This window comes from Eretmochelys imbricata, chromosome 22 (genome assembly GCF_965152235.1).
Source record: "Eretmochelys imbricata isolate rEreImb1 chromosome 22, rEreImb1.hap1, whole genome shotgun sequence".
Taxonomy (NCBI): domain Eukaryota; kingdom Metazoa; phylum Chordata; order Testudines; family Cheloniidae; genus Eretmochelys; species Eretmochelys imbricata.
Window position 1 is genome coordinate 4,290,457 of NC_135593.1, and position 27,277 is coordinate 4,317,733.

A 27,277-nucleotide genomic window follows, 5' to 3' on the forward strand; every position below is an offset into this window, starting at 1 on the left:
ATCAGTGCAATGAGTATCATTATCCCCATGGGGAAACAGTCCCAGAGGAGCTAAGCGACTAGCCCAGGGGCTGCTAGGACTCAGAGTCCATGCTGCTTTCTCGGATTTTCCTCCTAGGAGACTCCGGAACCCCTCTGCAAAACCTGCTAGTGACTCCGAGAGCAAACCCCTGCAAGCACACAAAGAGCATGTGGGGTTAAAGCCCTCTCCTGGCCCCATGCTGGGCTGAGCTGCTCTGAGAGAGTCCATGGAAATGTTACGAGCCAAGGAAAAAACAATCATAGCTTTGAAGTGCTGCGGACCGCAGGACCACTGATACAGGGCCTGAGCGCAGGGGTGCGGAGCACCCACACTTGGAGCCAAAGGGCTCTGGGAGCACGCAGCACCTCTGGGAATCAGTCCTGGCTGGCTCAGTTTGGACACTCAACATCAGCCCCGATCCCGCCATGAGGCTGCATGTGGGCAGCCCCCTGCACTCATGTGAAGCTCTGCTGATGTCACCGGGGCTCTGTGCAGCTGCAGGGATGTGTCCACGCACGCTTACTGCAGGATCTGGGCCCCAGTGGCCACTTCTGAAACATAGGGCCTGGAGAGGAAGGGAAACCAAGCAAGCCACAGGTGGAGTGCGTGGGAAGGACTGTCGGGGAGGGCAGCTCTTTGCGGGATTGCCATTCCCAGGACACCTTTTAACGTACATCAGAAAAGCAAGTGCAACTTGCCAGCCAGCCTGCCGCAGGAGCAGGGAAGCAGAACTGCTGATGCTCAAGACAGGAGCTTGCTCGGAATAAATTACTGCCAGCTCCATGGAATAGAGAGCTGGAAAAGAGACCCACAGATCAGGTCATCTCCTTCCCAAGCTCATCGGGCCAGGGTAGAACATGCTCCAGGGCTTTGTCCAACCCAATTGTAAATGGCTCAAGCAACATGGTTTCCACTGATCCCTTGGGAGACTATTTTACAGCCGCATAGATCTCAGCGTAGGGATCTTTTCCTGCTCTCCCTCGGATCCCAGGTCAGTCAGCAGGGCTGGGCCCTGATCCAGCAGGTGCTTTCATGTGTGGGAGCTGCGGAGGCAAGGAAGTGACCTGGGGCTTCTTGCTCCCAGATATGGGGTGTCCAATCTAGCTGTGTCACAGCTACTGTGCACTGGTGTAAATGGTGACACAGGGCAGGACAGGGGAGACGCTGGCCCATAGGGCCCGATCCTGTGAGCCTGCTACCTGCTGGAGCTCCCACCTGGTGGCCTGCATCCTGGGCCTGCCTCTGATGTTTGTACAGGGCTCTGAGCACAAAGAGTGCTCGGCATCCGCCCCGATGAGCGGAATGGGGTGGCAAGCTGGATGGAAGGTTTTCCCACTGCAAAATGCTGATTCATCAGAATAGGGACATTTTGCAGGAACATATCGATTTTTTGGCATTTTCAATGAAAAATTATCAAAGCATTCCTGTTTTGTTTCACTAACGTCCAGGTGCTTTGCTTCTACTTTATCAGTTACTGTTTCGCTGTGCGTTCCCCCGCCCAGAGCATCCCCTGCTGTCAGGATGCGATGCTGCAGAGCTTCTGTTGCTGTCGCACCCCCTTTTGCATCCTGGTTCCACAATGGTCTGCTGCCTCCAAGACCTCACCCACCAGCTCTCCGCCCAGTCCCCTCTGACTGGGCCCAGAACCAGGCCCTTCTAGGGTTAACAGAAAACAAATTGAATCTTAACTCAGAATAGCTGATATAAAGACTGGTCCTTCACAGAAGCCAGTGTTGTCAAGGTTAGACCCTGACTGGGTCAGGTTACTCTGATTACAGCAAGGACAACCTGCCTCCCTGTCCTGCCTTCACCCAGAACTGGAAGTGGCCCCTAGTAAGCAGCCAGCCCTTTTTATGTGTCCTGCTGGGCTCTGATTGGCCTCTGCCTGCTCCCAGCCCTTCTAGGTGCTGGAGGACTAACTCTTGTTCTGCCTGAAACTGTTAAGGGGATGCCTCTCTGGGCAACTCCTGGAGGTCTGAATTTGCTGGTCTTACCTTCCAGCAGGGTGGGAGAGCCAAGGCAGTGGGTCTCTGGTAGGGGCAGTGTAAGCAGGGTCTGAATGAGTTCTTCCCTAGCTGGGAGTGGGAGAGACTTCAGGAGCAAACCGTATTTACAGGAACACACCTACTCTGCCTAGATATTCAGCAGATAGAGCGGTGTTGCTCAACATGATCAACTTTGGCTGGTGTTGGGTTACAAATCACTTTAGTACTGAATGCAGGGGTAATGATATGTTGTTATCAGTGTTGTTCTCTTTATTGTATGAGTAAAGGGGATCAGAACTGTGCTTAGCCTGTCCCAAATGAGGGGGTCACCTTCAGCTGAAAGGACCTCTTTAAGCCAGGGGCTCAAATGCCAGAGCCCTGTGAAAGTAAGAGGGGAGGGGATAGGGTGTCCTAGTCAGGAGGTGTGGACTCTCCCTAAGGATCTGGTTTAACCTGTTCCTTCCTACTGTTCAAAGATAGAGCTCCATGAGGTGTCTTTTTTATGTTAAGTGCTCACTAGAGCTGAAAACACTCGTGGTGGGACAGCATTTCTGCCCAGCCTGCATCACTAAGAGACCTGGGAAGGGACTGAGTCACCGCAGACTTCACTGGCAGATGACCCCAGAGGACCCATGGACTGCTGTACTGGGAGACCAGGTAGGAAGTAGCCCAGGGGAAATAGATACTAGTCCAGTTGTAGGACCAAGAGACTCATCAGCGTGTTTTGGTAGGATCCCTGTTGACCCAGTGGTGGGAACACTCCCACCGACACTGTTAGGGCCCTGGGCTGGGACCTAGTGGAGTGGGTGGGCCTGGGTCCCCCTACCACCTGCTGCCAACCCCACACTCAGGGTAGCAGCTACTCCCCCACCTTAGGCCTAGAGGCTTGCAGTTGTCTACCGTTCGCCCGAGTCAGAATGCTAGACTATTGAGACTCTGTGTTTGCAGCTCTGGCCTATCTGAGGGTCTTAGCAACCCAGAGTGTTGATTTGATGCTCGACCCTACTTGAAGTCCTGGGATGCTGGGTGGTAGCCCAGTCTACTCTGACTACTAGGTTACACTGCCCTGAGAGTAAGGGTAGGCCAAAGGACTCTGACTGCTAGATCACACTCTCCCGTTTTGTGGGTTAGGCTGTCAGGGAGGCTCTAGCAATCGGGGCATAAGCTTCCCACTGACTGTATGGGACGGACACCCCTTGATGAGGTGTATCCACCCCATGACACACAGTCTAAGGTGAATGAAAGGCAAAAAGTAAGTGAATAGTTTACACAAGAAATGACACTGGGGAGGGGGGGTGTAGGGTTCATTATCAAAGGTGTTATTGGAAACACATGTGATGAAACATTTCGAGCACAGTCAGGGTTGTAAGTCGATGGGAGCTCACTGGGAATGTTTGTATAGAAGCACTGCATTCCTGGGCTATAACTGTCAGACCTTCAGAAGGGTTTGGACATTGGCCAGTAATCATGGCCATTCATCTAGCCCATGAAGTTTTGCTCGAATGAGAACTGGTGCCAGAATCATGAATTTCCCATTCTCCTGTTTACAAAGTGTCACTCCTCCAGTCAGAGAATAGAAACAGAGCCATGCGGTGACCAGCCATGCCCCACAAATGGTTATTGATTTGCTGATGGAGCACCCACAATGTGCTGAGCACTAACTTGCTAATGGAAAGCTGCTCTTCAGTCCTAGGCCCTCAGAATCCCTCCAGAGCAGCAGAAACTTGGTGTCCTTCAGTGGGATCCACCCTTCTACAAAGCCCTAAGGCCTCAGGGCTGTTCTTGCTGGTCTGTGGGTCTCAGCAGCTGGAGCGTGGGGTGAGATGATGTCGCCCCACACTTGTGCTCTCTGTCTTGGTGAGCATGTCAGGTACACACAATGACGAAGCTCTGGGGTGGCAGCAGGCAGAGTGGAGCTGCTCCTTGGCCAAGCACCAGCTACTGCTTTCCACCTCCAAACATCCCATTTGTGTGGTTCTCCTTACCGCCTGTCCCACACTCCAGCTTCCCAGCTCTGCACAGCTGCCACAACTAACCTCTTATAGTGTCATAGAGTTTAAGGCCAGACGGGATCTGTGGCCTCTGGCCTCCTCCTGCACATCACAGGCCATCACCTTCCCTCCAAACACCTCTACACCAAGCCCAACACCTTCAGTTAAACCAAAGGATTTCCGTCCTTCGGACACTACACAGTTGTGTGCCCCAGGCCGAGAACAATGCCCTGAGCATGTGAACAAGACACGAGCCAGGCATCTGACAGGATTTTCTGTACCAGCTCAGAGCACTGGTCCATCCAAACAGTGTCCTTCTGTCTCTAGCTGGGGCAGAACTTTGATGTTCAAGGCAAACCCAGATTACAACTGGGCATGGGCGGAAAACGTCCTTCCTGACCTTGCAGGTGACTGACTGAAGCCCTGAAGCATGACAGTAGATTATAATCAGTATCAAACACAGAGTTCCAGCTGTTATGCGCATGTTGGGCTACCTGGAACTCCCCAAGGCCCATGAAGGAAGATGAACGGGGGAATCTAAGAGTCCAAGGATCACCAAGACCATCTAGCCTAACCTCTGGACACACCGACGGCAGAGCTTCTCCACAAACTGGATTAAAGCTTGAACATGCCCAGCTAGGCCGTGGGCTGTCAGAATGCCTTGCACACCCTCCGTGAGGACTTAGGGCAATTAGAGACACTAGGTATCTAATCCACTCCTTAAATGCAGTCTCCCCTTCCCGAAATCCTGCTGGGTTTTCCCAAGTGTTTCCCCACTCTGTACATTAAAATAACTCCTACGGTCTTTCCACAGCCCCTGTCAAACCAACTGGTTAGCAATTTCCTCCCACATCCCCAGACATCGTTTTATACAGTAAAGGAATTGAGTTCACTACTCCTCCATCCTCAGGGATTTCTCCATAATGAAGCCAGACCTTGGCAAACCTCTCCAGTTTCCACCCTATTCTTCTTGTGTGCAATCGAATATATGTTCCTGGCCCTGGTGCCATGTCAGTTTTAAGAGCCTCTGACCTTTGAATCACTGTTTCCTGTGTTATCTGCACATTTCCTAATTCCTCATCTGCTGTCTCCAGAAACCTGATCCCTGATTTGGACAAATGGCTGCCGGAAAGGCACATGCAAAAGTCATTCTCTGCACTCATCTGCAATCAAACACTCCCTCTACGAGCATTGTCCGCGGCCTACTTGCTGGCTGCTCAGTTCCCATCCAGAGGTGACCTGCCAAGGAAAAATAAAGGGGGTGGCTCCTTTTTTCGCCTCTATCTGACAGACAAAGAAGATCGGAAAAGACTGTTTATTTCAACTTTTCTCCTGAGGAATTCGGCTTTCACTTCCCTTCTATTTCCTGGGAGAGTCGGGGCAACTGGAGAATGAATGGTGCTAGAACGTCACTGGAGGGAAGGAAATGACCTGAGCTTTTGGTCCCTGGTTCAGACTCTCTACCCCAGATGCTTGGGCGTGGCAAGACCATTCCATGCTGTCGAACAGCTGCTCAGTCAGTGTAGGGCTCTCGTTGGCTAGAGCTGGGTTTGCTTCTCATTCCTTCTCTCGTTTCAGCCGCAAATGGCCATCACGAGCCATGCAGCCTGACACCCCCTCAGCTCCCTGCAGACTGGGGCAGCGTGGGCAGCAGGGCAAGGCTTCCACAGCCAACACACATTAGTCTTGACCTGGAGGACCCCACCTCTGGGGTGAGATTCTGCACGACCCCTTCCAATTTGGTGGGACCACTGCAAGGTGCCAGTTCATTGTGACCTGTGCTGGGTTCACACAGTCACTGCAGCAACATCAGACAGAGATGAGATGGGCCAGACTCCAGCCAGTGACTGGAAGTGTCCTGTTACGAACTCCCCTCTCTGTCTTGACCCCTACTCCATTTTCCTGGGAGCTCAGTTCTTCCTAGGCACAGCTCCCTTTTACTTAAAGGGGAATAGCATCCTGTAGGGCCTGATCCTGGAACAGCTGAGCACCCACAACTTCCTAGCCTGTGTCTCTTCTTCCATTTCCTTTGGAAAACCCCTCTCCCACATCTGCTCCCCACCATGGCAGAGAAATGAGCTAGTGAGACACACAGGACGGAACTCTGCTCTCACTCACACCTCGGCCAGGTCTTTGACTGTAAAGTTGCTGGGGGTCAGTATTGGGGTGGGTGGAAGGGTCCACTGAAAACTGTTTTTTAAGTTGTAGGCTGTCACTTAAAATTTCGGGAAGCAGGGGCATTTCCTAGCCCTGCTTGCTGGTTAGGGGGCTCTGTAAGGAAGTGTGCAGGAGTAAGCTGGCCTAGAGTAAGATGGGGTGACTTGTGCCTCGCTGCCTTAGGGAGCAGCCTGCTTTGTCTCTCTCTGTTTTTGGGTTCCTGGGTGTGATCATTCCGATTCTGACAAATAAAGCAGGTTTATGCTGCCGCCTTCCAGCAAGAGTATTTGTGTCTTTATCTAACTTCTCTGTGTGAATGCTGAGAATGTAACATTGGACCTACAGTTTTTTACTTTCTGTAACTGTTCCTGCCCCTCACTGCTCCTTGTGGACTATAGAAACCTCCTGCTACATTTCTGCCCCCTAAATCAGCTGCTTTGTCTGTTGTTTCAATCCCTTTCTTCTGAGTCATTCCGTTTGACGTAGCCTCTCTGGGGCGTTTAAGAGCGGGGAGATTACGTTGACCAGACCCAAGATGTTTGCTTCTTTTAAGACCACCTTCTTAAGATTGCAACATGTCCAATGAGGCCTCTGCCCTCACTAATTGCTTAGAAACCAGTGCAAGGGGCCCTGTCCTGTTCCCATGCTTCCCTGTCCCAGCAGCTAGTGATTCAGCAAAGCAAATTGTAAAGTAACATGAGACATGACAGAGAGAAACAGGCACCCAGCCTGTACATATTCATACTGATGGTGATGGCATTTGAGATAAACCCTGCAACCGATCTCACAAAATTGTACGTTGCCTGCATGGAGTCATATTGCAGGGCCAGCACATCGGTCAGGATGCAGTTTGTTGGGCTTTGAAGTATTGCTTTTATAACAAAGGAGCCACAGCCCAAAATCTTGATTTACTCCCTCCCCCTGCAGAACAATTTGCAAAGACCAGGTAACACTAAGGTGTGTGATTTCTCTCCCCCTCTCCCCCCGCCCTTCATTTCAATATATTAAGTGAATTAGGGGATGGTGGCAGACACCAGATGGAAATGCTCTTGACCTCGCATAGGTGAGATCATGTGCAGTCAGTCCTCAGCTAGCTAGCTGGTATATTTCAGTCATTAGCAGCTGGGGCTGGATTTGAACCAGGAACCTAAGGTCAATGGGAGAGGCTCTGGAGCATAGCACCAATCAGCAGAGCTAGTCTGTAATCAGTACCAGCAGCTCAGTGCTTGCAAGCAAGGCCGTAGAAAACCAGGGGCCCGGACGTTGCTCATGACCAACATAAATGTAATGGACACTGAAGAGCTGCCACCCTGGGGCACTCAGTGGGGCTGTAAGCCACCCCCAGGCCCACTTAGGGGGTTCCAGCAGCAATCGAGACGGCCCAGAACATGAGGGACAAGAGCACCCCTGAAGGTGGGAACCAGCTCTTCTGCTGGCTCCTCCTGTGGGACTTGGAGCATCCCTCGTAGCTGTGAGGGTCCTTTTCCTCTCTTAGCCCGGGAAGGCAGGCCAGGCCAATAGGACTTTTCCCCGGGGTCTTTCTCAAAGCCCTGACCGGGGGGGCTGTGGTGGAGGCAGCTGGTTTCGCTTTGTGCCCTGCCCGCAGAGGGAGCTGCTGGGCTGTGGGGCAGCATCGGCGCCACGTGTTGCAGACCCGACGTGTACGTCCCGTGCTCTCTCCCTGAGACTTTCCTTTTGCTCATTCTGGTTTTCCCCGGAAAGCGGCTGTGGACGGTTTGCTCCTTGCAGGGAGGGTTAGTAGCAAGCTCCAGGGCTGCCGTGGGTGTGGGGTGCTGGCACCGTGCCTAACAGCCTGGACTTGGGGTCCCACCCGCCCAGCGCGGGGCCGCGAGCCGGTCTCTCAGGAGGTGTCCTGGGTCGTCTTTCTGGGGGTGCTGGAAGAACTGGCTTTGTGTGAGCTGAAGGTGAGACTAAGGGACTTCTTACTAGCCTCTGCCACTGAAGGGCTCCTTTGGCTCCAGGCTTTGGTGGTTTTGGTGCTGACAGTCCAGGCTCCTAGTCCCAGGTCCCGCAGAGGACATGCTGGATCTGCAGGGGCCTGCTTTCCTCCTGCGTCCCAGGGTGACTTATGGACACTGAGAGCTGTCTTCCTGGCCGTCACGAAGCCCTGATGTGGAGCAGTCGTGCAAGTAAAATATGACCCATCACACCCGTGTATTGAGGGGCAGCAAAGTGCCCGGGCATCTGGGGCAGCCATGCCAAGCAAGAGAAGCTGCATGCCAGAAGCAGACAGGGAAATTCTCAGCTCCAGCCGCTGGCTGCTCCCGTTTCACTGTTCATTGTGCGCCCTGTTTATTCTGTCGGAGCGAGCCGCTTCCCCCCGCCCCCCACAGGGTGAGCTCTGTGCCCATCCCCCCACATGTCAATGATACCCGGTGGCAACACTGAGGCTCATCCGGCCCCTCTAACTTTACAGCTGCCCTGGCTCCTGCGCAATAGCACTGCGGTTACCTTACGAACACCCATGTATATTTAATGGCCCTGGGCTAAGGGGAGACTAAGGGATGAAATATCAAACCTAGCAGTGCACAAAGGTCCTCCTTGAATGCAAGCCAGCAGCCGGCAAGGTGGAGAATGAAAGAGCTGCAGCTTTCCCCACCCAGAGCCGCTGTGTGACCCCCCTACCCCAGCTGGCAGCGGGAGCTGATGCTTTCAGCTGGGGGGTTCAAAGGAGCCCCAGGGAGTTGGGTGTCTGCATCCCACTGAAATCCCTGTCCAGGCCCAGACTTTGCCACTCACAAACTGATCAGTGTCATGTATTTTACATGGTGCCTCTCACCTGTTCTCAGCTTGGCTGTGTGGCTGCCAACTCCCCAAAGGCCTCTGGGGACTCAGCCAGGGGAGAGCAGCTCTTGGGCTCTGGGTGATGGCGCTCCAAGGGCCACCAAAACTCATGCTTCAGGGTGAAAGGGGACAAGAAGGAACTACAGCGCTAATCCCACCTGCCAAATACACTGTAGCGCAATGAGTGGCGTTCGGCATTGCAGGGAGCGCTTCCCAGCCGAGGGATTTAAAAGCACTTCATAGAATCATAGAATATCAGGGTTGGAAGAAACCTCAGGAGGTCATCTAGTCCAACCCCCTGCTCAACCCCAACTAAATCATCCCAGCCAGGGCTTTGTCAAGCCTGAACTTAAAAACTTCTAAGGAAGGAGATTCCACACCTCCCTAGGTAACCCATTCCAGTGCTTCACCACCCTCCTAGTGAAAAAGTTTTTCTTAATATCCAACCTAAACCTCCCCTCTTGCAACTTGAGACCATTGCTCCTTGTTCTGTCCTTGTTTCCTCTCCTCTAAGTGCTTCAGAACTGATTCCTTGAGGACATGCTCCATGATTTTTCCAGGGACTGAGGTGAGGCTGACGGCCTGTAGTTCCCCGGATTCTCCTTCTTCCCTTTTTTAAAGATGGGCACTACATTAGCCTTTTTCCAGTCATCTGAGACCTCCCGCAATCACCATGAGTTTTCAAAGATAATGGCCAATGGCTCTGCAATCACATCCACCAACTCCTTTAGCACTCTCGGATGCAACACATCCGGCCCCATGGACTTGTGCACGTCCAGCTTTTCTAAATAGTCCTGAACCACTTCTTTCTCCACAGAGGGCTGGCCACCTCCTCCCCATGCTGTGCGGCCCAGTGCAGTAGTCTGGGAGCTGACCTTGTTCGTGAAGACAGAGGCAAAAAAAGCACTGAGTACATTAGCTTTTTCCACATCCTCTGTCACTAGGTTGCCTCCCGCATTCAGTAAGGGGCCCACACTTTCCTTGATTTTCCCGGACTGCACAGTCCAGTGTCACCCCCGCTGTCCTGCCATCCCCTCCTTTGCTTCAACAGTGCTGTGACCTCACTTCCTTCCAGCAGGCCCTCCCGTGAACGACAGTTCCTCGCTCCTCCGTGGAGGGCCACACGCATTCCCCAGATGCCCGAACTGTATCCCTCTGGCAGGTTCCCAACAGCCAACCTCACCAGCTCTGTGCCCCTCGTGCCCGGGGGCCGTGCACACAGCCCTTCACGGTCCAGTTTCCTCTCCAAATCCCCTTTTCACCCCAGTGCCATCTCTTTTCATCTCCTTCTTCTCTGACCACCTTTGGGCAGACCCCGGGCCCCCCGCCCCAGCTGGAGCTGCCCTCTCCTTGTCTGTCTCTCCCCACAGGGCAGCAGTCTGCTGCAGCAGGTACCAGTGCCGGGCAGGATCAATACATGTGCAGTTCCTCCCCGTTTAACAGCCTCTGCCACAGTCACGAACGTGCCCTCTCCTGACGCTGGTAATGAGCCCTGGCTGCGACGCCAAGCTCTGCTGAGCTGCCTCAGACACGTGCCTGGCTCTGCCCACGCCTAGACACCGATGTTCTCTGCTCACAATCCCGGGTTTCAGCCTAGGCGCCATCCCAGCCATGGCATTACCTGTGCGCCAGAGTTTGGAGTGGAGCGCTTGTTTCTTAACATTGCCAAGTAAGTTGTGTCTGACCAGCAGGGGCGGGAGGCTGGACGGCCGCACAGAGAGAGCACTGACACCAGGGCTGAGCTCAGGCCAGTGGGAGGTATGGCCCAAGGGGAAGAAAGACTAGAAGGGGCAGCCCAGGAACTAGGCAGGAGGAGCTGCCTAGGGCTGGATACCCTAGTCACCCCTCTGCTGGTCTGTCCCTGAGGGGCTGTGTTGGGACCTGCTGGGCTGAGGGAATTTGCCCCTTTGCATCCTGCCAGCCACAGTACAAGATCCTTTCATTTGTGCATTCACGGGGTGCTTGGGGCCGGTGTCCAAAGGTCCTGCAGCCCTGGCCTCTGCACTCGTATGTGAGACAGTCTGGAGTCCCACAGTGACCCCAGCAGGCGGGGATAACAACACCAGTTACTGACATGTGACAATCCCTTGCAGACGGCTCAGGGAAATTGTTCCAGGTGCTTCAAATCAGAGCTCTTCTTTCTGGGGGGGACAGCCCCTGAACCCATAATGCACTCCCCATCCCTGCCCCTGCTGGCATGGGGACCTGCCACACCAGAGACCACACCACTAGCAAAGCATCTGAGATCGTCACCGGGTGGCCAGGGCAGAGCTGCAGTGGGACAGGCGCTGACCTGCCCTGTAGGGCAGATGTGTAGGGCACGTTTATCTCCTGGAGTCCAGGCACTGAATTCACCACCGGGTGAGTGCAGTGACGTCACTCCTTGTTCTCCTGCCTTGTGTCGGCAGCCCCATTGACGTCTATCTACAAGGTGAGCAGGATGTGGCCCTTTACAATGAACTCCTTCTTGTCGCCAGCATAGGAGCTAACACTGGCTGGGTGAATCGTGGGTTTTTTTGCTTTGCTGGCCAGTCCGAAAAATTGGAACAAAAGTTGTTCCGGGTGGAATGAAATATTCCGTGTCAATGCCAAGCGGGGTTTTCATGTGGTTAATTCTTTCAAAATAAATCTGAAAAAAAGTGAAACAAAACGTCATTTTGATTCGAAAACTCAAACCAGTTTCGCTTTTTCTGGATTGTTTTTTTAACGAGAACAATTCAGCCAACCTGACGCCAGTGCCGGCAACGTTTTGGTGTCCCCAAATCTGCATTTTCTGCAGAAACAAATTTGGTTCAAAAATTTCATCCAGCTCCACTGGCAAGAACTTTCCACCCCTCCCAGCCCCGAGAAGAGGGAATCCTTACACAAACCGTTTGGATTGGATCAAATTCCAGTGACTTTCCCCTGCCTCAGATTTTGATCCTCGAGCTTGTCAGGTGAGGCTGAGTTTTGGCACTAGGGAAGGGGCTCTTGGGAAGGAGGGGGAGGCCGCTGGATGGTTCGGCGTCCAGGAGGCAGATTAGTTACAGTTGCAGAAGCCCCAAGCTCGAGAGAACCACATTGCTAGTGACTAGAATTTTACTACACGTGGTAATTCCCATTGTGCATCTTTGACCTCTCCAAACGCTGCTGTTTGCTCATCCAGTAACAGTGAAGCACAAAGGCAGAGAACGCTGCTTTCATCTCTGTGGATGAGCTGTAAAACCAAGGCCCTAATATTAATTATCCCACAGCAATTTTCATACAAGGAGCGTTCACCACAGCATCCTGGCTGGGAATTACATTTTGCCCTTAAATCCCTCTGCTTTTTCAACTGGCTGTAACATAACTCTTCCCCTTTTAACCGGTGGTGTAGGGTTGCTGTGAGCTGTTGAAGAGCTGCTGTGCTCCACCCTAGAAGTGGCTGCATGTCAGCAGGGGGCAGATATGCTCCTTGTGTACTGCCTATCAGCTAGAAGCACTGCTATATTTGGATGCCTGCATCTGCTATGATATTTACAAGCCTTTTATGGGTGGGAGGGAGGTAATTTCCCAGAGCTGATGACTCTGAGTGGATTTTTCGAACTAGAAAAACAAGGTGCCTTCCTCGGGTCAGCAGTGCCATTCTCATCAGACAGGTACCCCAGGGAAGAGAACAGACGTCTCAGTCACTGCTCTAGTTAATACAGCCTCGGCCCCCCTCTGACAGCTGGGGAAGTCATTGATGAAGCCTGGGTTCAATCCTTAGGTTGCCAGTTCCCATCCCTCGTGGCTGCACTTTGCCCTCGCTCCGCTCCCAGCAGGCTGCAAAGAGAGCGTTAATCTCACAGCACAGCCCCGCTGATCAAAGGAAGGATCTTCCCATCGGAATTAAATATCTTTCCTTATAAGCTGCGAACCGATTCAGAGCCGGCACGACTTGGCTTGGCCTTGCTCTCTTTTTGCAGCTAGCTGTAGGGTAACAGAGCGTCTCCGAGTATGAAGAAAACCCAGGAGGCCCCATTGTATGTCATTAGAGCCATGTCAGAGCTAGACCAGGCTGGTATTCCCATTACACAGGGGGAGTTAAAGTCTCAGCTGCAGCCACATGTTGTCCTTACAAGCCAGCAGGTAGGTTGGGCTTCGCACTTTCCCCCAGCTGTCCAAGGAACCACATCAAAGTGGGGAGGGGAGATGGGGCGGACACATCGAGGGGTGCTGGCTCCAGCCCCACTCTATCTCTATCACTTTCGGGGAAAGAGACGTCAAAGGCACTGGATGTCGGTCTCGAATGCAACCAGGCTGGTGGGATTAGAGGGGGCAGGCTAAAAAGGGTGACCACGTGGGCTGCACCTGACCAAACTTCCCCAAGGCATCAGGATCTGAGGTAGGAAGGGTTTCGGTAGGAATCTGGGATCACACGTCCCCAATGCCAGAGCCCAAGTGTTTTCCCCAAGGTGGAAAACAAACCCCTTGCCTTTCCAAAGAGTTTGAAACTGAAAGCATCACTTCCCACCGGCGAGAAACCATTTTCTCACAGGGTGTCGATGCTTCAAACTGAATCTAGGCCCACATCGTTCAGGCGAATTTCATGGGAATAATCTGGATGTTTACAGGAGTCTGACTCTTTGCCTCGGGAGAGAATATCACCGTAACTGGGTTTGGTGGCAGAGCAGAGTTATTCTGCTGACTCACCCGGACAAACAGAGTACGTGGGTCTCATTAGCTCCAACTCAGGAGCATGAAAGACTAAGGGCCAGGTATTCAGAAGAGCTCAGCTTCCTGGGTGCACTGCTGTGCTGAGCTGTTCTGAATATCTGGCCACGCAAGTCCCTAGGGCAAGACAGAGCTTTAGGGAAGGACAAAAGGTCTTGCAAGGAGAAACCTCAGGAACAGCCAGCCGAGGCCACGTGTTACGTCTGTAAGGCAAGGGGGAAAGCTTAGACCTAACCCATTGTGTGTCTGTGTGTCCTGCATTCGGTGTGAATCATGTCAATTTGTACTGACGTATGAATGCAACAATTCTCACTTGTGTCCAATAGCTAGTTAAGCAGCAAGGTGCTGTCTGTACTAACATTTGTCTTAACATTTCCTACTGGGGCAGCCCCACATTGGGTAGCGCTCACAAAGAGGAGTCTTTGAACCAGGGTGCTGGCTATGCACCTCGAGAGCACGATGGGTAAAACTCCGGCAGTCTGCAGGGAACCAGGGAATGGTCTATACTGGCATGACCACCTGGGCAGTGGTAGGACAGGCGAAGAAACATGCTAGTGTAGACAAGGTTGAGGACAGCATGTGGCAGAGCTGGAAGCCTACACTAATGCTGGCGAGTTTGGAGAATTAACAGGTTCTCTGATAAAAGGCAGAGATGTTTAAAATATTGTTAGCCCTACATTGAAGACCTGATTGGAGGGATACCGACACTTATCCCTAGCTAAAGCACTATGTGTCTGCTGCAGTTACTCCTTCGCAAACAAAACCTGCTAATAAATCAGGATGACAAATATCAAAAGCAGCCAGTGTGAGTCATTTCATAATAACCCAGCTCCTACAAAGAGGGTGGTCCGTGAGTGGGAGAGTGGTAAAGAGGGGCTGGGCCAACATGGTAGCAGAAAGCCACAATCCAAGTACAGCCTTAACGCTTGCTAAACCAACCTCCAGAAAGGCTCCAGTCTTGGGCTTGTCTTCATGTACAGGGCTGGAGCGGCACAGCTGTGCTGCTGGAGTGTTTTAGTGAAGACGCTACCTCACTGACAGAAGAGCGTCTGAGAGTTAAGCCGTCTCCCCGAGAGGCGGGAGCTGAGCTGGCGGGAGAAGCTCTGGGGGCTAGGTCAGTATAACTCATCGCTCAGGGGGGTGGATTTTTCACACGCCTGAGCGATGTAGTTATGCCAGTGCGGGTGTGTAGTGTAGACCGGGCCTTGATCTGAAGACGTCAAGAGACAGAGAATGGATCCCTTCCCTGGGAGTTTGTTCCGGTGGTTAATCACGCACACTGTTAAAAACCTGGGCCTTATTTCTCATTGGAACTTGTCTGGCTGCAGCTTCCAGCCGCTGGTTCTTGTTCTCTGTGCCTCAGAGCCGGTGCTCTGTAGGAGAGCAGAGAAGAACCGAGAGCTGAGCCCAGGAGGGTGGAAGATCCTTTTGTTAACATTGCACATGGGACTTTTGTCTAAGTTTGGGAGGCTCTGATGGAGACTTGCCTGGGAGAGCTCCCAGAAGGACGGATAGTGCCACGGCAGGCCGCAATGGGGCTCTACTAAGCTCACCTTGCCACAACGTGGTGGAGAAGGCAGGTGCACCGGGGACGCAGCTCTGTCCCGGCTGGGCGTAGGGATGTATTTCCTGCTGCATGCTGGAGTCCTCTCAAAGACCAACGATTCTGCTCCCCGCCGGTGGGGCACCAGATGGTTTTCCCAGAAGAGCGCGGCCTTAAACTGCGCCTCGCTCGGCCCCCACTGAGGGAGCCGATCCTTGAGCTGATCCATGAGCTCACGCGCCATGTGGGCCCCGGCTCTCTGAGGTGGGAAGGGTGGACGTGCAGCTGCCAAGTGTGTGGAGAGCATGCAGGAAACACTCTGCGTCTCTCCAAACGCTCAGGGCTGGGCCAGAGCCTGCTGATGAGCCGTCACACACGCAGCGCCTGAATAGTCCTCCCGGCTCTTGGCTGCTTTGGAACAAGCTGTTCCTTCCAGAAAGAATAAAACAGTGAAACATTTTCCCAGGTTGACATTTACATAATTACAGGGGGATTTTATTCCCACTAAAAATAGCGTATTTTAAACCAGGAAAAGGCTGCAGTGTTTTTCCCCCAACCAATAAATGGGAGCGTGAAATGAAGCGTGTGAAGACACCGTGCGGACAGCAATGCCTCTGAATGGGGGCAGGACAGCGAATCCTCTGGCAACACCACCGGCTTCCTGCTAGCTTCAGCAGCGAGTTCATGTCCTTGGCGGGTTTTAAAGCAACAAACAGCTTTGCTCTGACCTGAGTAACAGACAACAGGCCAAAATCAGCGGGCAGGAGGCTAAGGGCTGGTCTACACCCTGCTTTGGAACGGCTTTAGCTATGTACGTTTGAGCCCCTTAAATCGGTTGTCACTGGGCTACCTAAATTCACTCTACTGGCACAAGGCACGTTTGTGCGGGTAAGACAGCGTCCTCACTAGGGGTTGTTGAATTATTGTGGGGCAAACAAATCACCCCCATATCCCAAATAATGAAACTGGTACCAAAGCTGTCCCTCGACCAGGCCCGAGTAGGTCCTAAGGGCGTCTAAGCTGAAGTCATTTAAACCTGCTTCCCCTGACCCCACCCACATGTAAATGTTAGGCCTTGTCTCCACTAGAAAGCTGCAGCTCTGTAACCGTGCCTGGGTGGTGACAGCACCCTGGGGTGGACACACTCCGGCTGGTACAATGGTGCTTTATGTGGGTCTCGCTGAACCGCCTGGGAAGGGGATAAGCTAGAGCGGTGTGAGGGCTTGGCTACTGGGGCAATATTTACCAGCTGTGCTCACCTATAGTCTTGCCAGTCCTTCCCCTTCCCCTCACTTCCCGAGCCTGCTTCTCCCTCGGCTCCCGGAGCCTGAAGGGGGGTCAGTGAGCCTCGCCCTCTGCCCGAGCCTCTGGGAGGGGTGGGGCCCGGGGCCGCCCTCCACAGGGCACCCAGGGTCGCTGGGACTCGGAGGGGCGGGGGGATCCCTGCGCCAGGCAGCCGCACAGCAGGGCTCTGGCACCAGGCGTCCCCCATTTGTTTGTAAGGGTCAGTTCCAAGCCCACGAGGCGACGTCTCGTTAGAAACCAGCCCGTCTATTTACTCAGGGTTGGAAAAACGAAGAGTAACATCCAGTCAGCTGATGCCCTCCCTGCCCCAGCGTGCACACACGCACCCCCCCCCCGCACAGCCAGTACACAACCCCCCCGCACAGCCAGCCGTGCACCCCACTGTACACAGCCAACACACAACCCCCCCAACACACACAGCCAACACACCACCCCCCTGCCACTCACAGCCAACCCACAGCCAGCCCCCCCGCACAGCCAGCCACACACTCCACTGTGCACAACCAACACACAACCCCCCAACACACACAGCCAACACACAACTCCCCCCCACTCACAGCCAGCCCACAGCCAGCCCCCCCCGCACAGCCAGCCAGTACACAACTTCCCCGCACAGCCAGCCACGCACCCCACTGTGCACAATCAACACACAACCCCCCCAACACACACAGCCAACACACAACCCCCCCTCACAGCCAGCCCACAACCTCCTCACACAGCCAGCCACGCACCCCACTGTACACAGCCAACACACAACCCCCCCAACACACACAGCCAACACACAACCCCCCTTCACAGCCAGCCCACAACCCCCCACACAGCCAGCCACGCACCCCACTGCGCACAACCAACACACAACCCCCCCAACACACACAACCCCCCTTCCACTCACAGCCAGCCCACAGCCAGCCCCCTGGCACAGCCAGCCACGCACCCCACTGCGCCCAGCCACTGGAGGCCTTTGCCTCCGTTTCTAACAGGGCACAGGAGGGGATCTGCAGGCTCCACTCTCAGGGTAGCAGCTCCTCTGCTTGGCTGGGCCCCTGGCTGCTTTGAGCACACGAACACCACCCAGCCAGGCTGGCAACAGCATTGCAGTGAAGTCAGATGGAAATACAATCAGTCCACAGAGCCAGATTAATCAGGGGTCTCCGCTTTCGCCTGCCTATGCTGCCAAGCTGGCCCTCCGTGGACGCCCCCCAGCCCCGTGGACGGTCCTGTCTGCTGCTCGGAGACAGTGACAGGTAGTTCCACAGGACAGGGCAATCCCGGGGGAACATTTGAATGACCCACAGCCAGGGGGACACGCCGATGAGATTCCCGGATTGGGAGCTTTGGCTGGAGCTGGGGACGCAGGCAGTTTTAGCACGGCACTGGTCGCTTTCATTTCAATAAAGCAAACAAAGCCATTTCAAATACTCCTGCTAGGCCCCAGCGCAGCCCTCCTTCCCCCGCGCCCCATTGCGCGCCCCGATCTGGGGATCCCGGGGGCGGAGGGAGGCTCTGCAGCAAGCTGCGTGTGTAACTGGAGAAAGCCTGATGGTTCCACGTGTGTTATGCCGAAGGCGCTGTGTGTGGTCCGGACCCTGCGTGGTAACAGGATCAGTCCCTCAGGGACTGACGCGCAGGCTGGATGGAACGAGGCCTGGCCGAGTGGCTGGGATTTGATTGCTGCTGCTGGGACACAGGAATATGCACGTTGCCTGGAGGGGTGTTTTTGCCCTTCATTTTCTGTATGGTGCATTTTCTTCCTCTCATTTGAGATGCGGGGGTGGTTTGGGGGGTTTCTATTTTTCGCTAAGTTCCACCCTGCTCAGAAAACCCGCACTTTGCAAACACGTCTATTTGCTGCATGAAGGGGCTGATTGGGAGGAAGCAACCCTGAGAGTAAATTGAGGTGTTTGCTAGGCTGCAAACCGCGGGGCAGAAATAGCCTGGAACACAGTGAGCTCTTCACTGCCGGAGGCTGAAGAACCTGCAGAGAGTAGTTACCTAGCTGGGCTGCAGAGTTCAGACCTGGGTCCAAACTTTCCCCAAGTCCAGAGGGGGCCAGGTTCCCGGGCTTTGTTCCAGGCCCATCGTGGGCATCAGCGAGTTCGACAGCACCGGGTGGAACTTCTCAGCCAGGAATGGCTAGATTTTCAGAGCCCAGCGCAGGAATACAGAACAAATACTGCAGGGTTTTTCCTCCAGGTATGGGACCCTGTTCCTAACAAGGAAGCAAACGAAAGCCATAAGCAGTCCATAAAGAGGCAGGCCCCATCGCCGGGGGTTTAGCTCCACCATCAGCCCCACTTTCCCAAGGCCTTCCTCTGCATTGGGCTACGTTCACCCTTGCCCTGCGGCCCCTTTATGCCAGCGAGGCTGCTGCAAAGGGGCTGCTGAGCAGGCATAAGGGCCCTTGGGAACACCCCCGGCACAGGCTCCTCCGGTCCTGCACCACTTCCACAAGAACCCGGGAGTCGGGAATGGTCTTGGACAGGCATGGGGCAGAGAGGGGGCATGGCCACACCAGTGGAGACAGGACATACCTGGGGTGGACCTTCACCCTCTGTGTCCATGCAAAGCCCCCAGGGGCTATTGAAATGGGGGCACAGCTGGTATGTGCCGGGGTCTGAATCAGTGCCAACAGCCACTTAATAGGGGAAGTGCAAATTGTCTCTCCTCCATCCCAATAAACCTGGCATTTTGTCTCCCATACAGGTGCTCCTCTGTCCTCTGTGCCAGGGCAGGGGATTCAAGTCTTGTTCGACAGGAGCAGAGAGTGTCCCTTCCCCAGCAGGCAGCTGGCATGTGCAAAATCTGCAGCCAAAACCTGAGCCATGCCTATGTGCACCCGAGCACCCTGGTACTTTAGAACCCAGCCCAGCCCGTCCGTGGCATTGAGAAACAATATTTGCACCCCAGCTGTGGTTGGAAGTGCACTCGCCCTCTCAAACAGCTCCTGTCCCCAGCTCCCTGCACTCACCTTTCTCTTCTCCCCTGGGCTCTTGCTCAAGGGCTAGTGATTGAAAATGCAGGCTTGTCAATCCCAGGATTTTAGAGAGACAAGGTGGGGGAGGTAACATCTCTTATTGGACCCGCTTCTGTTGGTGAGAGAAACAAGTTTTTGAGGGGACACAGATCTCTTCTTCAGGTCAAGCTTGGTGTAGCTCGAAAACTTGTCTCTCTCACCAACAGCAGTGGGTCCAATAAAAGATCTCACCTCCCCCCTTGCCTCTCAGCGCCTGACAGTGAAACGCACCTGGTCCTCGGCAGGGCAACTAGCTGGAAGCGCAGAGCCCAAGGCAGCAGTCTCCTTTGTAACACATTACAGCAACTCTGCCGAGAAAATGGCAAATGAACTCTGCAGAGTTCTTAGAAATGTCAAGGCGTAGAGAACAGAGAATAGTGGCTACGTACACCACAGTCTCCATCTTGACCCTGATTGGCCCAAACACACTTCCCTGAAACACTGGGACTACATCCAAAACTGGACTTTGCGGCATTGGCCCTTCCCTGCTGGATGGCGCTTAGGTCCCTTGGCGGGGCAGGAGGCTGGCTGGGGCAGCCCAGCAAAGCGAGTCTGGGAAGGGAAGCGGATGAAAGCCTGGCACTTTTCGCCGGAGAGGGTGCCAGGTCAGATGGCTGGCTGGTGTTTGTGTTGTGGGAGCGGCTCGGGGCTGCCTGCTGCCCACAGATGTTGTCAGTTGGATGAACTCAGCGTCTGGGTGGGTATCTCAACGTGCGGGTGGTGCTGGGGTGACACAGATCACGCAGGGAAGAGCCTTTGCAGCCTCCTTGTGTAACGTGCTTCCAGGGGTTTTCAGCAACTTTCTGCAAACCCTGGGTTGCATTTCAGGGGCTGGGAGAAGCTGCTTAGTGGGGCAGCTAAGATTCCAACCTCATGCTCGCCCGCACGTCTCCCTGCTGCAGGGGAATAGCCCCCTAGCAGGGGCAACTCAGGGACAGGCCATCCCTGAGTCAGACCAGCATCTGTCATCAAACACGAGGGCATGAGCACACGCCTCTCCAGGGACCCAATCGGCACCGAAAATGCTGGCGGACCTGATGGCTCAGAGGGTTGCTCGTGGGAGACAGGGGCTTTCACCAGGCCCAGATCAGCTCAGGGCAGCCGTGACTGAAACACCTCTCACTTGGGGTCACCGCTGGCTGCTTGGGGTCCAAGGGAAATGAGTTCGGTCGCTCTCATGCTGGTTCCTAGCTGGGGACAAGAGACCCCGCTGTTTGCGGTCGCTGCCGAAAGCTGAGAAATGATGGCGCTCCCCTCGCAGCTAGGGAGACGGGATCTCCAGGCGGAGGCCGGCTGGGGGGAGCTTGCACTGCGGCTGCCCCTGCAGGACCTGTCCGACAGAGCGCGAGCTCAGGCTCCAGGCTGGGCCCTTCCGACGAGCACACACCGCAGAGCACAGCACACAAGACGTAGCCAGCCCTGCGCTACGGGCGAGGTCAGGGCGCTACGTGGGGCATCCAGACGACTGCCCCCCCCTTTGACGGCTGGTGCAAGGAGGGGCCTGCTCCAGGCACTCCCAGGCCAGGAGGAAGAACGCCAATCCCCTCCTGATCAATGGGAAGACAAGAAGCCTACCCCAGGTCTGCGACCATGCCAGGCCCTACAGCATAGGTGCTGGAACTAGGGGTGTGGGGGGTTCTGCAGCACCCCCTGGCTTGAAGTGGTTTCCAGTATGTCCAGGGTTTACAGTTTGGTTCAATGGCTCTCAGCCCCCCTGCTATACAAATTGTTCCAGCCCCCCGGCCCTCCCGAGAGACAATGCACAGGGCAGTCCAGCGGCAGTGGGCACGAACGGAGCCAGGTGCCCACCTGCCGCTGGCCCCCCACCCCCTCGCCCCACCAGACCAGCCATCCCCACGTGCTGGCTACAGGTGGCAGGTGTGTCCCAGAGGAAGCCTGTGGGCGGGGATGACTCATGCTGCCTCTGGCGTTTCTTTAGAGTCGGACTGTGTCTGCAGGCCCAGCCCGGAGCCTGGAGCACCTGTGGGCTGCCTGCCCTGAGACACCCCTTGAGCCACAGTTCCTCTGCTTCTGCCGGCCGGTGCCCCCAGCGACTGCTGCCCCGGGCCAGCTCAGCGGCTGCTCCCACACATAGGGGCTGTCCGTCCCCACCCCTGCAGGGAGCAACCAGGCACATCGACCCCCCTTCCCCGACACACCCCGCCCCATGGCTCCCCCCCAAGTCTGAATCACAGTCTAGCCCTTATGCTGCAAGCACGGTAATGGGCCCCTCCAGGACTCTGCAGCAGCCAAGCCGGGGTTTTGAGGATCTCAGTGATGCCTAACCAGTGGCATCAGGTGCCTAAGTCCCTTTGTGGCTTTCCCTGGGCCTCGCTCCCCAGCTGTACAATGAGGAGAAGGGCACCCCACTGCCACCCAAGGGCTGGTGAGGGTGGACACAGTGAAGACTGCGAGGCGCTCGGTAACAGGGTAACAGGGGCTATGTAAAAAAAGGAGGACTTGTGGCACCTTAGAGACGAACAAATTTATTTGAGCATCAGCTTTCGTGAGCTACAGCTCACTTCATCGGATGCATTCAGTGGAAAATACAGTGGGGAGATTTTATATATGCAGAGAACATGAAACAATGGGTGTTGCCATACATACTGTAAGGCGAGTGATCAGGTAAGGTGAGCTATTACCAGCAGGAGAGTGTGTGTGTATGTGGGGGGGGGAACTTTTTGTAGGGATAATCAAGGTGGGCCATTTCCAGCAGTTGACTAGAACGTGTGAGGAAGGGGGACTAAACATGGGGAAATAGTTTTACTTTGTGTAATGACCCATCCACTCCCAGTCTTTATTCAAGCCTAAGTTAATTGTATCCAGTTTGCAAATGAATTCCAATTGAGCAGTCTCTCGTCGGAGTCTGTTTTTGTTAGGTCCTCCTAAAACGTAAGTCCTCCTGTTCTTTTTGCGGATACAGACTAACAGGGCTGCTCCTCTGAAACCTGACAGGGGCTATGTAAGCACCTAAGATGGCTAGAAACCCGCCTGAAGCAACCTGAGAAGTCAAGTCACCCAGAAGAAGCTGCCCAGCCTAGCTCAGCGTGGGCCCAAAGGTGAGCCTGTGCCACCTTGCCCAGCAGCACCCAGGAGCACTCCCTCGCTGGCGTTCATAGCCCTGCACGTGTGATGTGAGTAAACTGCAGTAATGAAAAGCAGCTCAGCATGGAGCGTGTGTGGGCTGGAGGGAAAACTGGCTCCCATGTGTGTACGGGGTCCCTGTAACGAGGCCCAGTCGGGGTGTGAGCTCCAGGCGCACACTGCATCACCCCTAGCTGTGTTCCCCTGGGGTCGCTCCCTGGGGCGGCCGTTCTTCTGGATAACGGCTCCCTCCAGTTACGCAGGGCAGAGAGTTGCACGAAAGCAGGGCGGGTGAGAGGACGTTTGGCTCTCTCTGACTGCAGAACGCGGCTGGAGTTGGCTGGAGAGTTCAGCCCCGCAGCCTTGCTATGCGTCACTGTCCACTTGGGTCACATCACGGGGGCGCCAGGTTGCTGGCTCGGGTGGGGCAGTTACTCGGACGGTCGGCCTGTTAGCGCAGGGTTGGCCTGTTTGTACAGGGCCCTGATCCTGACTGGAGCTCGGGGGAGCTGCCAGAGTAATAAGAACTACTTTGTATGGCTGGCGATTGTCCCCAGGAGCTCGGTCTAGTGGGGACAGAAACCAGCAGGGTTGTACCTGCCCGGGGCAGTTCAGGAGCTTTCCTGTGGAGCTAAAGAGAAAGCTCCATTTTGATGCTTCACCCTCCTGTCTTTGCCCATGACCTCCTCGCCCCGGAGTGGCAGAGCACTGGCCTGCTCAGTTCACCTCAGGGCTTCACACATGTCATGAAATGGTTTTGGTAGTGAGTTTAGTGCTGGTGAAAGGTGCTAGGCAGACCGCACAGGAACCGGTGCTGCGAGCTTCTCCATGCCAGCGTGCCAAGGACCGGGGTGGGGGGATGAGTCCATGACTCACTCCTGCCCCTCGCAGGGCACAGGCAGTAATGCGTCGCATCTCTATGGGTCATCCCCGGATCTCGAAGCACTTTCCAAGCGTATCGGTCCCCCAACGTCATACATGGGTGAGCTGAGGCAGGGGGAGGTTAAATGACTTTGCCATGGTTGGACAGGTGCAGATCCAGGCTTAGAACCCGGGTCTCCTGGCTCCTTGCCCCATCCGTGGCCTCCCTAATGAACAGTAACACTTTGCAGGTGTGGCTGAGCATCCTGAAACATCTAATGGTTTACGGCTCTCGTCACCCCCGAGCTGTAGGGCCTGGGTCGCAGGGGAGCAGCCAGGGCTCTTTCTGTGCAGGGTTCTAGCCTAGAACCCAGGAGACTGTGCTTCAGGTCTCGGCCCCAGGCAAGTCACTTAGCCTCTGGGGGCTCTAGCTCCCTGGCTGCCCTCCCTCGTGGGGTAAATATGTTACAAAGCGCCAGGAGCTCAGCTCCTACACCAATGGGGGGGCACAAGCAGGGTTCAGTTTATACTGCACATGCCTCCAGGCCGCGTGCCTTCTCTTTTAGATGAAAGGAAAACAGCCGCAGAAGAAAGACCAAAAGGCCAATCCCCTGGAGGCAGTGCAATGTGTGCGTCCCCCCTGCCACACGTGGCTGCTGACCCACGGACAAGACGGCGGCTGCTTCTGTCCGACAGCAGAGCCTAGGAACGTCACGGTGCAGCACGGAGAGACCCAGGCCCCAGGTGGTACACACACCACGTCCAGCTTGGTGACTCGCCTGGAGGGGGTTTCCCCAGCAGCACAGTGCCTTTGTTACCAGGCTGGGGCCCTTGTGCAAGGCTGATGCAGAGAGCGGATGGGCGCACAGCTCTCCGGGGGGGTCTCCGGCCCAAGCACAGGCCGTCCCCGGCATGCCTTTACCAGAAGCGCTATCAGAAGTTTGGCGTAAGGTGATAGGCCTGCTGGCACTTCGTCTGAACGTGGGCTCTCCCTGGGCCTGGCTTCAAACCCTGCTGAGGACCAGGTGGGGGTGAAAAAAGCACGTTTGTAAAAGCTGACATAATTGCTGGAGGGACTTTTGCCAATGGACATGGCAGATTCTCCATCACTGCAGTCTTTACATCAAGACTGGACGTTTTCCTAGAAATATAGCCAAGCTCGCCCACAGGATACAGGTGAGGAGGTTGGACTAGATGATCATAATGGTCCCTTCTGGCTTTACAATCTATGAAGCGATGAGGGGGGCTGAGATATCTGTCCTGCCATGGCAGCATCCCAGACCTCACCCACCCTCACGTGAAATGAGTTATATGCAGAGCTGGGTCTGAACTCTACATTTGGTATAGTTCTGGAGTCTGGCCCATTCTAGAGAGAGGAGCCAGGCATACATTTCAGATTCAGATCTAAGTTCAGCTGGCTGCTTGGAACTGAGATTTTGGTTTGGTTTCATCTTTATTTATTTGTATCGTCGTTGTACCTCTGAACCCTCGTCATGGACCGAGACCCCACTGCTCTAGGGGCTGTCCAAACACAGAACGAAAAGATGGTACCTGCCCCAAGGGAATGGATTTCTGTTGCTAGGGTCTCATCTGGTTGACTGTCCGCTATTTGGCAGCTGCTGTGTAGAAGACTATTTTCATAATTGTGGGAATTGTAAGTGCATTGTTAGTTAAGGACGGAGGGTTCCTTTAAGCCCTGGAATTCTGCATCAGCCCCTGGAACTCATTGCCAGGGGATGTTGTGAAGGCCAAAAGTATAACTGGGTTCAAATAAGACTTAGATACGTTCATGGAGGATAGGTCCATCAATGGCTTTTAGCTCCGTATGTCCCTAAACCTCCAACTGCTAGAAGCTGGGATGGATCACTTGAAATTGCCCTGTTCTGTCCATTCCCTCTGGCACTGGCCACTGTCAGAGACAGGATACTGGGCTAGATGGACCATAGGCCGTTCTTATAAAAGACAAGAATCACATGTAGCAGCTGACTCTTGATTGGGAGATTCAGGGAGAAGAGATCTCTGGGGAGAGGATCCTTGAGTCTCCCTGGCTGCAGCTAGAGCTCACATTGCTCTGAATAATTGTCTGGGAATGGCACTCGGAGGCCTCTTGTCCTGGCATGGGCTTTAGTTTATTTTACTGTGTTTGCAAGGGTGGGAACTCGTGAAACGTTTCAATGATGTGTTCCCTGGACTTCCCCACCCCAGTAATGAACAGATGGGTCTTTGCCACCAGGGATCTGGCCTGCTGCCCTCCAGCTAAAGGATCACACCTTCACCAGCCCTGTAGAAAGCAAAGCAGACAGCATCTGCTTTTGACTCGATGTTTTTGCTGCTTGCCCCAGAACGGAAAAGTGAAAAACTGCCACTTTGCAGTGCAATCAGTGCCCTGCCCTGGTGAAAATGAGTACTTGCTCACAGGCTGAGGGCACTTTGCTCTTCCACAGATCAAAATGGGGCAGTAACAACTTCCCCTCACCCTGCCCTGAATTCTCACAAGGGCATCTAGCTGAGAGCTATCAGAACTGGTACTGCTCGCCTGCGATGTGTGATCGAAGGAGAGAGCGAGAGCAAGAACCCAGCATCCCCTTTTGCAGGCAAGGAATGGAAACAAATACATGAAGGGAAGTGCAGCGGGACAGCGGAACGTAGGAGAAAAGGGGCCAGTTTATGAAACACCAGGCGAATCCAAACAGGTGAAGTCACCCCAGCCTCAAGCCAGACGAGTGTAAATTAGCTCGGCGTGGCTGTGATTTCCAGGACGTCTCCAAGATAAACAGCCCTCACCCTCGCCCAGAAAAGCTCTTATGGAAACTTCTCGTCCAACACTCCTGCCTCTGTCTGCAGCAGCGAGTGGGCTGTGGCGATTGGCCTCTCCTTAGAGCTACAGCCTAAATCATCAGTTACAATGAGTTTTTCTACCAAACGGGCAATTGGGCAGCTCGAATGCCGGGGACGCTGGGGAGCTGTTCTCCGGGGCGAGGCGCTGCCGGTCACTTCCCACGCACAGGACTATGGGGAGGTGCTGTCTGCCCCCTGTTGCACTGCTCAGCCATTCCACAGCAGAGTGGGTAGCTCAGAGGAATGGGCAATGGGATCCAGGGGCCTGATTCAGCGAGGATCAAAGCCCTGTACGCTATTAACTACACAGCGTAAAAGACAGTCCCCCACGCCCCTGCAAGGGAGCACAACTTACAGGCTTGATCCCATGCTTGTTGAAGTCAATGGCAAAGCACCTCAGCTTGCCACACACTAACTCCCTGTCTAGACAAGCCCTGACTCACTTGCCTAGGTCCTACTGGCAGGAACTGACCCCAGATGTCCCCAGTGCCTTAATCACATGACCATCCTTCCTGGCTGATACTTAGCACTAAGCCTCACCTTGCCTGAGACCGAGAGTTACATGGGCCTCTTGCCCTCTCCCCATCTCTGACCCTAGACACAGGTTACCCAGATCCAGGGCGAGGGACAGACAGGTGTGGACAGGCAGATTTCACTCTCCAGAGATCTCAAGCTAGCACCAGTCAGGAGCACTAGGTTTGCTGTCCTGTGCACCAAACTCCATTGCAGTGTCCTTCGATACATCCCAGAATGGACAAGTCCAAGCCTCAGCAATCGTCCCCCTCTGGAGAATTATCACAGTCAATGAGCAGACTGTCCAGCTGCAGCATTTTCCGGCCTAAGCAAAGTCTTGGTGAAAGCCAAAGGCAGTGAGCAGGGGTGACCAGATTATTCATGCCGCAAGACTTCTCCTGCCAGTCAGGCGGTAGCAGAGCATCACTAAGGAAAATGTTTGGAGATTCCACTTATGTCCGGGGCTGCACATTCCTCAACCGAGTCC

At 54.5% G+C, this 27,277-nt stretch overlaps 1 protein-coding gene across 1 annotated transcript in view; it reads left to right on the plus strand.

Annotated features, from left to right (window-relative positions):
* Positions 1-20,737: 20,737 nt before the first annotated feature.
* VSIG10L2 (V-set and immunoglobulin domain containing 10 like 2) overlaps positions 20,738-27,277 on the plus strand; it is a 33,867-nt gene continuing 27,327 nt past the window's right edge. The window contains exons 1-2 of the mRNA XM_077839633.1: positions 20,738-20,929; positions 24,006-24,183. Coding sequence (XP_077695759.1) covers positions 20,738-20,929; positions 24,006-24,183 — 370 coding nt within the window. The remainder of the gene's footprint in view (positions 20,930-24,005; positions 24,184-27,277) is intronic.